Source organism: Hemiscyllium ocellatum, chromosome 24 (assembly GCF_020745735.1).
Source record: "Hemiscyllium ocellatum isolate sHemOce1 chromosome 24, sHemOce1.pat.X.cur, whole genome shotgun sequence".
NCBI lineage: Eukaryota > Metazoa > Chordata > Chondrichthyes > Orectolobiformes > Hemiscylliidae > Hemiscyllium > Hemiscyllium ocellatum.
This window is the reverse complement of record NC_083424.1, coordinates 2,246,203-2,261,959: the sequence shown is the minus strand read 5'-3', so window position 1 is coordinate 2,261,959 and position 15,757 is coordinate 2,246,203. Positions and strand designations below refer to the sequence as shown.

At 41.7% G+C, this 15,757-nt stretch overlaps 1 protein-coding gene across 9 annotated transcripts in view; it reads right to left on the bottom strand.

Annotated features, from left to right (window-relative positions):
• The window catches only part of LOC132827008 (membrane-associated phosphatidylinositol transfer protein 2), a 538,978-nt gene that overhangs the window by 148,033 nt on the left and 375,188 nt on the right, over window positions 1–15,757 (bottom strand). For all 9 annotated transcript variants that reach the window (XM_060843350.1, XM_060843356.1, XM_060843357.1 and 6 more), the window contains 2 exons: window positions 9,998–10,119; window positions 142–375 (listed from right to left, as the gene is read on the bottom strand). In XM_060843350.1, coding sequence (XP_060699333.1) covers window positions 142–375; window positions 9,998–10,119 — 356 coding nt within the window. The remainder of the gene's footprint in view (window positions 1–141; window positions 376–9,997; window positions 10,120–15,757) is intronic.

Below are 15,757 nucleotides of genomic sequence, written 5' to 3'. Positions count from 1 at the left end.
CATTTTATCACCTTTCATTGCAAGACTTGAAAACACTAGACACTAATTTTATTCAATGAATTTCATGATAGCGTTTAATGGAAAGACACACAAAATACCTTTTCTTGGTAAGTGTGTAAGTTGCAAATGACGCATACTTACCCACATCATGGATGAATCTTTCGATTTTGGACTGCATTCCCCAGTATCGAAACTCTACTTTACAGAGTTTGTACGCACACATAATTGGCATTTTTCCAGGCTTATTCTTGCACTCATATATCCAGTTATCAGATAGAGGCCCTCTTCCTGTCTTGAAAGACTTGTACAATTTAGGATCCTCTTCTGTTTTGTATTCATGAGGGGGAATGGGGTCTTTGACAATATCAATCAGATCTAGAACACACAGATACAGGTACCATTTTTACTTAACACGCTGCATAGAAGAAACTAATATTTAAACCTAAAACCTGAAAAGAAAAATTAGTCCCAATTAACACAATGCTGATTATCATTTATAACATAAGTGTAATTAACGGAATACACTTGCATAAGTTTGCCCTTGTCCTTACTCCATCTGCAATCTGCAGAAATCAGTTTTGGTCCTCAGTTAAAAACTGTTCTGAGCTGAGTGTTTCGCATTCTGTCACATCCATCCCCTACTTCCCTAATGTCCTTCTCTGAAGAACATCTTTAGCTTCTACTTAAAACTCCACTCTCAGATTTAGGTGTGCGCCAGAAAAGCTGCAGCACTGAAGACAATTGCGGCATAAAACCACTTTAGACAATATACACCTGTCCCAATTTGTTTTTCGACTGGAAAGATTGGCCAACACAGAGTCATACAGCATGGAAACCTTCGGTCCAACTTGTCCTTGCCAATTAAGTTTCTTTAACTAAACTAGTCCCATGTGCCTGCGTTTGGGCCCAAATCTCTCTAAACTCTTCCTATTCATGTACTTGTCCAATGTCTTCTAAAATTTTGTAAGTGTACCTGCATCTACCACTTCCTCTGGAAGTTCATTCCATATATGAACCCTCTGTATGTGAAGAAGTTACCCCTCAGTTCCCTTTTAAGTCTTTCTCCTCTCACCTTAAACATCTCTGGTTTTGAACTCCCCCACCCGAGGGAAAAGAACTTTGCCATTCATCTTAATTATACCCCTCGTGATTTTATACACCTCATACGTTTCAGGGGAAAATGTCCCAGCCTATCCTTGAAACTCAAACCCTCCATTCCCAATAGCATCCTGGGAAAACTTTTCTGTACCCCCTTCAATTTAATATCTTTCCCATAGCAGGGTGACTAAAATAGTACATAGTACTCCAAAACGGGCTTCACCAAAGTTCTGTACAACTGCAACATGACATCTCAACTCCCAGAGTCAATGTTCTGAGCAATAAAAGTAAGTATGCTAAATGCCTTCTTAACTACTCAGTCTACCTGTGACATAACTTCCAAATAACTATGTACCTGAACTCCCAAGGTCTTTTTGTTCCAGAACACTTCCTGGGGTCCTATCATTAACTGTATAAATCCTGACCGCATTTGTCTTACCAAAATGCAACACCTTGCATTTAACTAAATTAAACACCATCTGCCGCTGCTCAGCCCATTGGCCCAAATGAAGAATATCTCTTTGTAATTTTAAGTAACCTTCTTCACTGTCCATTGTAGCACCAGTTTTGGTGTCATCTGCAAACGTTCTAACCATACTTCCTAAATTCTCTTCCAAAATGTTTATGTTAATGACAAACAGCAGTGGACTCAGCACCAATCTATATGGAACATTACTGATCACAGGCTTCCAGTCCGAAAAACAACCCTCCACCATTATCCTGTGTCTCCTACCATCAAATCAATTGTTGTATCCAGTTGACAAACTCTCCCTGAATCCTATGTGATCTAAATTTACTAACCAGTGGGTTTTGAGGAGATTAATAGCTCAAGTTTGCTTGGTGAGTGGGAAGGTTTGTTTTCAGATGTTTCATCACCATACCAGGTAATATCATCAGTGAGCCACCGGATGAAGCACTGGTGGTGAGGCCTGCTTTCTGTTTGTGTGTTTAAGTTTTCTTGGGTTACTGAAGTCATTTCCTGTGGTGATGCCATTTTCCTGGTGGTGGAATGGGATCCAAGTCAATGTGTTTGTTGATAGAGTTCTAGTTAGAATGCCATGCTTCTAGGAATTTTCATGCACGTCTCTGCTTGGTTTGTCCTAGGATGGATGTGTTCTCCCAGTCGAAGTGGTGTCCTTCCTCATCTGTATGTAAGGGTACTAGTCAGAGTGGGTCACAGCTTTTTGTGGCTGGTTGACGTTCATATATCTTAGTGGCTGGTGTTTTGCCTGTTTGTCCAATGTACTGTTTGTTAGTCCTTGCAAGGTGATTCCTGATGAAGGGCTTATGCTCGAAACGTTGAATTCTCTATTCCTGAGATGCTGCCTAACCTGCTGTGCTTTGACCAGCAACACATTTGCAGCTGTGATCTCCAGCATCTGCAGACCTCATTTTTTACTTGCAAGGTATTTTGTAAATGACATTAGTCTGAAAACAAATCTTCCAGCCCAGTGAGCAAACCTACATCTAGAACCTCAACCTAAGCCACGAATCTTCTCAAAACTCGCTAACAGCTATGGACGCAATCTGCTAAAACTGGTCTGAAAATGGGAAACTAATGTCATCCGACAGAGCGCCATCCGCGAACAGCTGTACTTCTTGCACGAATGCCTAAGGAAAAAGGTACTATCTAAATGTCTTAAATACAAACCTCCCCTTAACACCCCACTAGCCAAAAGAATAGCAGAGCAAAACGACAGCAGAATACTTAAAAAAGATTATTAATGACGGCCACAACAGACACCATAAATACAACCAGGAAATTTCATGCCTAAAAGGATCTTTACTCACGAATGCAACAGACCAGGAATGGATAGACACAGTACAACAAGCCATAGACATTAGACAGCGACAAATACAGAAAATTAAAAAATTAGACCTGCAGAAAAAACTAGACAAACTTAAACAACACAGACAATACAGAAGCAAGGATAAAAAACTTACGTGACAGACTCTTAACCAACAATGAAAAAGCTGCCTTAGAAAGAGGATTAAATTGTAAGTTCCAGGATGCGGACAAGAAAGATCTCTTAGCAGCATTAAAAACAACACTGAAAGACAACCAACTCACAGAGGAAACTCAGCAAACCATCAGGCAGGCAGTCACACCAACATTAAGCAGGAAAAAGGAAGGAACCACATTCAACACACAAGAAAGGAAAGCAATAGAAAGACTAAAAAAAAGTCTATGACTAAAGACTAAAGCATTGTTATTCTCCATGCAGCCAAAGGATGTTTGACAGTCATTTTAAATCAGAGACTGTTTTGAGAAAGTGAACGCATTACCAACAAGTGGTGATAGACCTGACCTCACAACGAGAGAACTGAATCACAGCCCTACTCAAAAAACTTCAGATATCTGGAAAAATAAATAAGACCGGCTTCCAAAAAATGAAACCAGACAGATCCAACATACCATGCTTCTATGGATTACCCAAAATTCACAAACCAGGAGACCCCCCCCCCCACCCCCAAACCCAAAGTCTTGCTACCTGGAACACCAACTTACAGACTGGCCAAGGAGCTACACCAAAGACTAAAACACTTTGCAGAAGACTCACGCCACTCCATCCACTCCACCCAAGAATTCCTGAAGACCAGAGACAACATAATAGAAGTTGAAGAAGTAATGGTCTCCTTTGACGTAACAGCCCTGTTCACATCCATCAACATCAACCTGGCCAAGGAAATACTGACTACACCATTAGAAGAACCAAAGATACATACACTAAACACCACCAACTTCATCAGCAAGGACAATATCATTAAGTAATGGACCTATGTCTTACCACCCACTTCACCTCCAACAACAAAACCTACAGACAAACCAACAGAACACCCATGGGAGCTCCGATATCAGGGTTCTGTAATGCAGAGACTCAAACAAACAGCTCTGCCAACCAGCCAACCCAAACTTTGGGTCAACTATGTGGATGACATTTCTCAACATTAAGCAAAACAAATTAGAGAAAATCTTCAAGACCATCAATAATCGGGCAGCACAATGGCTCAGTAGTTAGCACTGCTGCCTCACAATGCCAGGGACTCTGGTTCGATTCCTGTCTCAGGCAACTGTCTGTGTGGAGTTTACACATTCTTCCCGTATCTGCGTGGGTTTCCTCCGGGTGCTCTGGTTTCCTCCCACAGACCAAAGATGTGCAGATCAGATGAACTGGCCATTCTAAATTGCCCATAGTGATTGGTGTATTGGTCACCGGTAATTATAGGGCAGGGGAATGGGTCTGGGTGGGTTACTGTTTGGAGGGTTGATGTGGACTTGTTGGGCCAAATGGCCTATTTTTCTACTCTGTGGGATCTAATCTAATACCCTTACAGGCATAAAATTCACTAAAAGAGGGGGGAAACAACAAAAACTATCATTCCTAGATGTCACAGTAGAGCGAACAGCCAATGGGGAACTTCAAACTAATGTCTACAGTGAAACAACACATACGGACCAAATATTGAACTACAGAGGCAATCATCTCAACATCCACAAACAAAGTTGCATCAGAACATTATTTCAATGAGCCACCACACACTGCAGCACAGAGGAACTACAAAGAGCAGAGGAAAATCACCTATACGGTGTGTTCAAAAATAACGGGTACCCAATGAACACAGTCCGCCGATTTCTCAGCAACAAACCCAAACAAGCAGACAAAATGCGTCTGGAAACCCTAGCCAGTCTCGCCTACATCAAAGACATCTCAGAAATGATTGGCAGACTACTCAGACCCGTCGGTATCATGGCAGCCCACAAACCCACCAACACACTAAAACAGCAGCTCATGAACTTTAAAGACCTTGTACAGACAATAAACAAAACTAATCTAATTTACAAAATAACTTGCAAGGACTGTAACAAACACTACATTGGGCAAACAGAAAGAAAGCTAGCCAGGATACATGAACATCAACTAGTGACAAAACAATATAACCCACTCTGACTAGTATCCTCACATACAGAAGAGGAAGGACACCACTTCGACTGGGACACCACATCAATCCTAGGACAAGCCAAACAGAGACACGCACAAAAATTCATAGAAGCATGGCATTGCAACCAGCACTCTATCAACAAACACATTGACATGGATCCCATTTACCATGCCCTGAGAAAAAGAACAGGAAATGATGTCACAACAGGAAATGACATCACAAACCCAAGGAACCTTAAACACATAAATAAAAAGTGGGCCATACCATCACTGCTTCCTCTGGAGGCTCACTGATGATGTTACGTAGAATGGTGATGAAATGTCTGAAGACAAACCTTTATTAACCTGTCTAAATATGGAACCTTGTCAAAGACTTTACTAAAGTCCATGTAGACACTGTATACTGCACTGCTCTCATTCAGCGTCTTGGTCACATCTGCAAATGTGTTGCTGGTCAAAGCACAGCAGGTTAGGCAGCATCTCAGGAATAGAGAATTCGACGTTTCGAGCATAAGCCCTTCATCAAAAATCTCAACCACGTTTGAGAGATGTGATTTCCCGTGCACAAAACCATGCTATCAGTTCTTGCATGGGTTCTACCTCTCAGAATCCCCCTCAAACAACTTATCCACCACTGACGTCAGACTCACTGATCTATAGTACCCAGGCTTCTCCTTGCAACCTTTCTTAAATAAAGGCACAACATTAGCCACTCTCCAGTCATCCAGTACCTCACCCTGTATAGTTTAATAACTCTGGTGTACAGTAGCTATCTTTTTATTATGATACATTTTAAATTTCATACACTTTTTGAAGCGAACCAAACCTTCAGTCCAAGTATCTGTATGATTTAAACAAACATAAATAGAAATGTTCCAGAGCAATGCTGGAGATTGTAGACCTTACTGGATTTATCTCATAAATGTCACAGACTCCACAGGATCGAAAACCGTAAAGCGTGCCATTAGTGACACACACAATTAATTCTTGATAAGGCTGTTGGTTTATAATATTCACAAGTGGTTAAATGAAACAAGCTGTTGGAGGAATTCCTGAGGGAGAGGATGTACATGTATTTGGAAAAGCAAGGACTGATTCTGTATAGTCAACACGGCTTTGTGCGTGAGAAATCACATCTCACAAACTTGACTGAGTTTTGTGAAGAATTAACAAAGAGGATTGATGAGCAGTCAATATGATCTATATGGACTTCAGTAAGGCGTTCGATAAGGTTCCCCAGGGGAAACTGATTAGCAAGGTTAGATCTCATGGAATACAGGGAGAACTAGCCATTTGGATACAGAACTGGCTCAAAGGTAGAAGACAGAGGGTGGTGGTGGAGGGTTCTTTTTCAGAATGGAGGCCTGTGACCAGTGGAGTGCCAGAAGGATCAGTGCTGGGTCCACTACTTTTCTTCATTTATATAAATGATTTGGTTGTGAACATATGAGGTATGGTTAGTAAGTTTGTAGATGACACCAAAATTGGAGGTGCAGTGGACAGTGAAGAAGGTTACCTTAGGTTACAACGGGATCTTGATTAGATGGGCTGAGGAGTGGCAGATGGAGTTTAATTCAGATAAATGTGAGGTGCTGCATTTTGGGAAAGCAAATCTTAGAGGGATTCATACACTTAATGGTAAAGTCCGAGGGAGTGTTGCTGAACAAAGAGACCTTGAAATGCAGGTTCATAGCTCCATGAAAGTGAAGTTGCAAATAGATAGGATAGTGAAGGCGGCGTTAGGTATGCTTTCTTTTATTGGTCAGAGTATTGAGTACAGGAGTTGAGAGGTCATGTTGCGGCTGTACAGGACATTGGTTAGGCCACTTTTGGAATATTGCGTGCAATTCTGGTCTCCTTCCTATTGGAAGGATGTTGTGAAACTTAAAAGGCTTCAGAAAAGATTTACACGGATGTTGTCAGGGCTGGAGGATTTGATCTATAGGGAGAGGTTGAATAGGCTGGGGCTGTTTTCCCTGGAGCGTCAGAGGCTGAGGGGTGACCTTATACAGGAATATGGATGGGATAAACAGACAAAGTCTTTTCCTTGGGGTGGGGGAGTCCAGAACTAGAGGGCACAGGTTTAGGGTGAGAGGAGAAAGATATAAAAGACCTAAGGGGCAACTTTTTCATGCTCATTCCATGTATGAAATGAACTGCCATAGGAAGTGGTAGAGGCTGGTACAATTCAGCATTTGAAAGGCATCTGGATGGGTATATGAATAGGAAGAGTTTGCAGGGATATGGGCCAGGTGCTGGCAAGTGGGACCAGATTGGGTTGGGATATCTGGTCGGCATGCATGAGTTGGACCAAAGGGTCTGTTTCCACGCTGTACATCTCTGTGACTCTATGACTCTAAATGCAACATAAACCACAGAATGTTGGATCAAGAAATTTGTCAAACACAAAATCATCTTTAAAACCAATATGTCACTACTGTAAAACTAATACTTGTTGGCAGAGGTCATGTTGAGTTTTGCTACTATAGATATTTTGTTAACAACCTGTTCAGATACGTTGCGACACACCTCTGGTGCAGGTGGGACTTGAACCCAGGATTTCTGGCCCAGAAGTAGGGACACTACCACTGTGCCATAAGAGTCCTTCAATTTTGCTACTGCATTCAAAAAGACACAAAATGCATGTAACATATGCACAAATGAACAATTATGTGTACGAAACCTTGCCTTGGCTATGTACCAACACACAAAGCTGACAATGTGGATACAGGAGTATATGTTTAATCACGTTTCTTTTAGAGTTGTTCAGCTTTAATTTCACTAAGTTACTGCCATCTAAGAAGGCAAGCTGACTAGTACTGCCCCCAGGACACACCAGACAAGGCAAAGCCATCTGACTGAGCTTGGCAGGCCCCATTCTTTTCCTGATCTCCAGAGGTAATGGCCACAGCTAAATGGGCAGCATGGTGACTCAGTGGTTAGCACTGCTACCTCATAGCGCTAGGGACTCGGGTTTGATTCCCACCTTGGGCGACTGTGTAGAGTTTGCACATTCTCTGCGTGGGTTTCCTCCAGATGCTCTGGCTTCCTCCCACACTCCAAAGATGTGCAGGTTAGGTGAATTGGTCATGCTAAATTGCCGATAGTATTAGGTGCATTAGTTGGGAGAAATGCAGGGAAATGAGTCTGGGTGGGTTACTCTTCAGAAGATCAGTGTGGACTTGTTGCCCTGAAGGACCTGTTTCCACACAGTAGGGAATCTAATCTAAATGTGGCAGAATGGGGAGCAGAACCACAGATCAACACAGAGACATTGTCAAGCTCTATCCAGATGAGTCGGTAATCACTTTCCACACTCCACCCTGACAGAATCCAGCAGACCCCCCACCAACCATGAGTTACATTGGAACCCCAGCAGCATTGATTACTATCACAGAGAGAGAGAAGGGGGTTGGAGGAAGGAAATGTCAGTGAGACCAGCTGTAACCAATACTTCAATGGCTATGGAGAGGATGGCTAAGAGCAGCAGCCCTTCCAAGTGTCGGTGTGAGTAAATCCTAGAGGTGACAGCAACCAGGTGTGAGAAGGAGCAGCACGGACTCTCATAACAGTGCTATCAGGCTGTGGCTATGAACAAGAGTTGGCCACAGCAGGTGACCTGGAGCCTGATGAGTAATGGCCCACTCTAGAAGATCCACTACAGTAAACACTAAGTAGAATGATGCATTTTTCTTTCATATCTTAAAACGTATTTTATATTAACAGCTACTTTATTTACTAATATTGCACTTTGATATTTAAAGGGCTGTATTCAATTTCGAGGGTACAGGTGTAACATTTAATGCTTTTCACTGATAAAGACAGAGAACTTTAAATAGACAATACTACCAAAAAAATGTGCCTTTTTTTAAGGTGGAAAAATGCAGGAAAATTGGTAACCATTTCCTGCATCTCAGAATCCGAGAATGTACTATATTTTGCTTAATAATCCCTTAACAAAATACTTTGTTACAGTACAAATTTACTAATAATGCCAAGTAATTTTAAATGCCTTTCAAATAACTGCTCCACTCCACAGCTTGAGTACAAATATCTTGGTTGACGCTTGAATACAGTAATTGAGGGAGTGCTGAATTGTTGGAGGTGCTGTCCTTCAGATGTGAAACTAATGCCCCCTAATTCCTGGCTCAGAGAGATGTAAGGAATGCATTACACTATTTTGAACAAGAACATGGAGTGATCCTGGACAATATCTGTCTATAAATCAACATCACAGGAAACAGGTCATCTGATCATTGCTGTTTATGGGAGTTTGTTGTTGTGAAAATTAGCTGCATCATTTTCTACATTAGAACAATGGCTGCATTTCAGAAAGTGCTTTATTGTTTGCAAAGCTCTATGAGACATCCAGTTCTCATAAAAGGTGCTATATAAATGCATTTCTTTCTTTTACTTTATTTTCATAACACATTATTTATGTTTTTCCAAAGGGATACAAAGTGAATTGTTAATGGATTAACATCTTTATTCAAGAAAACATTGAAGAAAATTCTTTCCTCAACAGCATGTGGCCTCCTTCAGGTTTGGCAATCTGGGCTATAAATGTGTTCATATCTACAGCGATTCACTGAATGACAAGATGCAGACCTACTGTAGAGAACCACATGTTGGTAATGTTCCTTTCTTATTCAAACTGCAGTGTGCCACCCAGCTTTGCACTTAACCCAGCAGCCGGGCCTAAGACAAGCAAACTTCGACCAGAACATCTGAAAGAAGGTTCATGCCTGTAACTATCAAACCAGGATCTAACTACCCAGCACCGTGCTTCTTATGATGATGATCTTCAATAAGTGCATTGCAATAAATTATGTAATGAAAACAATACAATGGCTGTATACGTTCAGCTTGACATTTTGCTTTAATTATATTCTCTTCGACAACCAAATGTTTAATGATGGAACTATATTTTTAAAAAAGATAGAAAACAAATACTGTACCAATCATCCTCAGTCTTTTTTCAGCAGTTGAGAGGTTAAATACATTGGCCTGATCTCCTGAATCAGGTTTATAATACGTTTCAATATCAATGGAAAACTTCTCCACAAAGGGACAGGTATATCTGCAACAAAGAAGTGCAACAATTCACAATCATTTCTGCAAAAAACAAGCTTCATCTTTACATTCCTGTAAGAGCAAGGTTTCCATCGAAGAAGCTAGAGGGCACAATTCCCAATAGCATGCCCCAAGACTTAACCACTTTAAACAAAAGCTCATTCATTTAATTACAGCATGTTGATTAGATCATAGTTTGAAATTTTGAATACTCCATTATAGAAAGGATCTTAAAGATCGGGACTACCCAGAAAAGAGATTACTAAAGTGATGCTCAAGATGTGAAATTATACAAAGATAGAAATCAGGAGCAGGAGTGGGCTCTTCAAGCCTGCTCCATCGTTGAATAAAATGGTGACTGATTTGAGCAGCCCACATTCCTGCCAACCTCCAAAAACCCTCCAAGCCCTTACCTACCCAGAATCTATTCATCTCGGTCCGAAAAAAGGGTCAAAGACTCTGCTTTTGAGGAAGAGAGTTGTATTTATAAGGAGAGATTTGAGAGACTGCAATGATGTATACTGGAACAAAGATTAAAAATAGATACGTAAAGAGATTTTCAAAGGTCGAGGTCGGATAAAGAACGACTGTTGATTCTGTTTTTAGTGTCAATGACAAATTTAAAGTTATCAGTGAGAGTTAGAAGGAATTTCTGTACACAGAAGTTTGCTGGGGTTGGAATATTTTGCTACAGGAGTGGTGAGGCAGAGATCACTGGAACTTCTGGGGAATAGAGGATAAATCACAGGAGATAAAGGGCATTTGAGAAAGGGCAGGGCAGCGGGCTAAGTTTTTGAACTGGTCTAGCAAAGAGTTGGCATAGTTACAATTGGTAAAGTGGCCTTCTGTGCAGTGTTTTGTGTTTCCAAATCCAGGGTATCTGGTGGAGTGCTCTTAACTAGAACATTAAGGCTTCCACTCTTTTGTAAAACTACTCTCTAATAAAAAGATTCAAATCTTTTGCTAACATTATGCTTAGTTTACAAGTTATAAATCAATCTATTCCATTATTAAATTGCAATCTTGGATGACGAAGAGAAAACATACAGCAAATTTCAATATTTCCAGCGAGACAGATATGACAGATTAATATTGTAGTAACTGAAACTAAAGTACATGGATAAATGTCTTTCTTGGATAAGATTATGACTGCAGGCACAAAATTTGTTCTGATGATGAGGATAGAAGGTAATAGAAAATCTAGTTTGTTGCAGTGTACTGTCAGATTCATTATAAATAAGGAGTAAATTATGGTTGCAGTAGAACGAAAAACGTTACCAAGAATAATTATTAAATATTGACAATGACATTATGTTACCCTCCATGTTCCTTACATTTCACATCACCGTATTACAATCCATCACAATAACATCATACAGTTCGCCATACCTGGATAATTAACCAACTCACAGTAATAAAGCCTAGCACTGAGGGTTGTTACATCATCCAGAAAACTTGTACACTTTTTCATGCAGAAGTACAACCAGCAGTGCAGGTTATTTTCTGCCATGAAATCCAATAAAAAACTTTAAGATATATTGTGGTGCCATCACAATAAATCACTTGTTTCAACCTAAGACAGACTGAACATTTCACACTGATCCACTGCCATAAGTTTTAATGATGAGGGGCTCCAGTTATTTGGAAAGATTGGTGATGAATAATTGTCTTTAGAAATGAGAAGATTGAAAGGAGATATATTAAAAGGGTGAAAAACCAAGGAGGATATAGAGGGGCTGGAGAGAAACAATTGCCTTTGGTAGAAGGATCATGAACCAGAGAACACCAATATGAGGGGAATGGATCATGGATCAGAGAACACCAACGCAAGGGGAATACATAAAGAACCTTTGGTAGAAGGTTCTACCAAAGGTACACATCAGGGAGGGGTATGTTACCTGAATACTTTCTCAGGAAACTGTCACATCTCTTAGGAGACAGTCTTCAGATTTGATCAATAAGGGAATCAAAGGAGCATGTGAGTGAGTCATTTAACATGACGGAAAGGGCAGGGTTGCAGGAACATCAGCCTTTGCAACCAAATTGCGTTTGGTAGAAGAATCATGAACCAGAGAACACCAACACGAGGGGAATAGATCATGAACTGGAGAACACCAAGACTAAGTGCCAGCCCTGTGATTAAGCAATGTCATCGAGAGTCAGCACACCATCTGTAAAAGCATGGGGGTCCAGAAGTGGCTAACTAGGAGGAGACCTCCTGGATAAAACTTTCCCAGAATTGCTTTTGTTAAGTGCAAGTTCAGGATTCCCACTTAGTCCCAATGTAGGAGATTGTCATATAAGGAAATGTTGAGCAAGTCAGGCCTATGCTCATTGAAGTTGCAAAGGATGAGCAGTGATCTTACTGAAAGGGGGTTTGACAAAGTGGATGCTCAACAGATGTTTCCCCTCATGACAACTAGGTGACAATAAGAGGTCTCCCATTCAAAACTTTAAATCAAGAGAATTTTTTTTCTTTTAGAGAACTGTTTGTTTTTGGAATTCTGTTCCACTGAAAGTAATAAAGAGTGGATCATTAATATATTCAAGACTGAGGTTACTCAGATTTTTGATCAGTAAAGGAATCAAGGGTTAAGGGGCATTGGCAGAAAATTGGTCGTACGGTTCCAAGCAGATTAGCAATGAGCGATCGAAAGAAGGACCTCAGAGGTACAGGGCCAACAGCTGGGAGTTAATTCTTACTCTAGGACAGGGGAAGAAGCTAGTTGTTGGTGAGTATCTGGTAAATGGCCTATTCTATTCCAAAGGTTTAAAACTGTACAGGAACTCATGATACGGTCAATAAGATATACAAAGAATCAAGTAAGTGAACACACTGTTCAAGCAGACAGCTAAGAAGCACATTAAAAGCAAAGTTGCCACAGTCCTACCAGACCACAGGGCTGCACTCTCATTACAAAGAGATGACTGATGGTGGATTAATCTGGGAGCCACCATGTCTGAGGTGTGGGCAGAAGTTAAGAAGGAATGTACTCCATGGTAACCTGAGCTGCTACAGAGATTGAATACACACTGTTGGTAACACACTGCATCACAAACCAGCTGAGTTAACCAACTCCCAAAGACATGAAAGACAATGTGTCACAGCTGTAGTATGTGGGTACTCCAGAAGGTCCATGTGAGCCAGGGCAAACATCTGTATAATATGCATTTACAGCTCCAGCAATCTTGGCTCAGAGTTTATGAGCTAGAGAATGAAATATAGGCTCTGCAACACATCAGGGAGGAGTACGTTACCCGAATATTTTGTCAGGAAACTGTCACATCTCTTAGGAGACAGTCTTCAGATTTGATCAATAAGGGAATCAAAGGAGCATGTGAGTGAGTCATTTAACATGACCAAAAGGGCAGGGTTGCAGGAACATCAGCCTTTGCAATTATTGAACAATTTGAAGGTTCTTCTTAGGCATTCAGACAAGCGTGAGGGCTGTGAGGTGGATGACTTAATTGACTACTACAAGGTGGTTCAGGAAGGCATTCGAGTAGGGGGAGCAAAAAGGAATGCAATGGTAGCAGGGAAGAGACACCAGTCTGTGTGGGAGTCCAGAGAACTATGTCACCAAGTTGGTATCAGTGTTCAGGACACCTGCTCAAGCTTGGACAGGAACCTGGAGTGGTGAAGGAGAGAGGGCAAGAGCCAGTTATCATGGTTCATAAACAGAACAAGGTAAGAGGTTCTGCATGAACAGTATGAGGAGTTAAGTTTCAAATGGGACAGCAGAATCTCAAAGGTAATATTCTCTATACTATTAGCTGAGTTACATGTCAATTGGCTGAGGACACATAAGAATAGTGAAACAGACATGTCACTCAAAGATTAGTGATGAAAAAATATGGGCTCCAGTTCTTGGGGCATGGACAACCTTACTGGGAATGTGGGTACTATACCATTGGAATGGTTTGCACTAGTGTCCCAGCAAACCGTACTCTAGGGAAGTAGAGAGGGCTTTAAACAATGGGATGAGTTATTAAGCCTAAGGTAGAAATAACAATTCAAAGAGTAGATTCAAAGCAAGATAGCAAAATAATAATACAGGAAATGAAGGTCAGAGAGTGGCAAGAAGGGACAGAGAAAATAAATCTATGAATATACCAATAGTCATTTTTAGATGTTACAAAAGTAATCTGCCTGGTCTGGACAGACCCTGAGTTTCAAGACAGAAAGCCATAGTGCAATTGCACTGGGCAGAGGCAGAAGGCTTTTTCTTGAAATGATATCTGTTTTTTACGTAGTGATTTAATCTTCCTGCTGTAGGTTTCTGCTCTCAGGACTAGAAAGCAACAAAAATAGAAGGCCAGGCAGAAAGAGATTTCTGCTATTTCTTATGCTGACACTGAAAGCCAAACAACTACTCTGTTTCAATAGCATTACCAACAGGCGAGCATAGCTGAAGCCTTGTGGTTGTTGCTTTACTGAATACAGCCTACAGATACTGCTGAATTCAGACAGACAAGGAGCTCTTCTAAGTGTGCAAGGAGTTTTGGCGTAAAAAATGAGGTCTGCAGATGCTGGAGATCACAGCTGCAAATGTGTTGCTGGTCAAAGCACAGCAGGTTAGGCAGCATCTCAGGAATAGAGAATTCGACGTTTCGAGCATAAGCCCTTCATCAGGAATAAGAGAGAGAGAGCCAAGCAGGCTGAGATAAAAGGTAGGGAGGAGGGACTTGGGGGAGGGGCGATGGAGGTGGGATAGGTGGAAGGAGGTCAAGGTGAGGGTGATAGGCCGGAGTGGGGTGGGGGCGGAGAGGTCAGGAAGAGGATTGCAGGTTAGGAGGGCGGTGCTGAGTTGAGGGAACCGACTGAGACAAGGTGGGGGGAGGGGAAATGAGGAAGCTGGAGAAATCTGAATTCATACCTTGTGGTTGGAGGGTTCCCAGGCGGAAGATGAGGCGCTCCTCCTCCAGCCGTCGTGTAGTTGTGTTCTGCCGGTGGAGGAGTCCAAGGACCTGCATGTCCTCGGTGGAGTGGGAGGGGGAGTGTTCTGCCGGTGGAGGAGTCCAAGGACCTGCATGTCCTCGGTGGAGTGGGAGGGGGAGGTTCTGCCGGTGGAGGAGTCCAAGGACCTGCATGTCCTCGGTGGAGTGGGAGGGGGAGGTTCTGCCGGTGGAGGAGTCCAAGCCCCAAGCTGCCAAAAGGCCACCTGTGTCATATCAATGATTACAGTCCTATAGTCAATCTCTCGTCAGGGAATGATTCACTCTGTGGGCTGGTGTATTCAAGTAAAGTTATGCATAAAAGAAGTTATGAAGCAGGAATAGCAAACCAAGTGATTTGTGTGTGTGTGTACACGTGCAAGTTCTCGACAGGTAGCAAACTGTCAAGCAGAGTATATATATATCATATGGATGAACTTTCTTACAGGTCAGATTACCCATAAAACTTCAAGGCAGTTAAACTGACAGCTGCTAACTACAGTAAACCGAAGGTTAAAAAAAAAACATAATTATTCCAGTTAGCCTCCTTAAATTGACCAAAAATGCCTCTTAAATACCTACAGTGAGGTAGCCCTGCAACCTCCTGCACTGCCTTCCCACTTCTGTGAAAATGGCTAGAGGTTGGGACAAAGCAGGGAATTTAGCACAAAGACGGATGGTATTACTTTCAGTGCACACCTGCCTCCAAC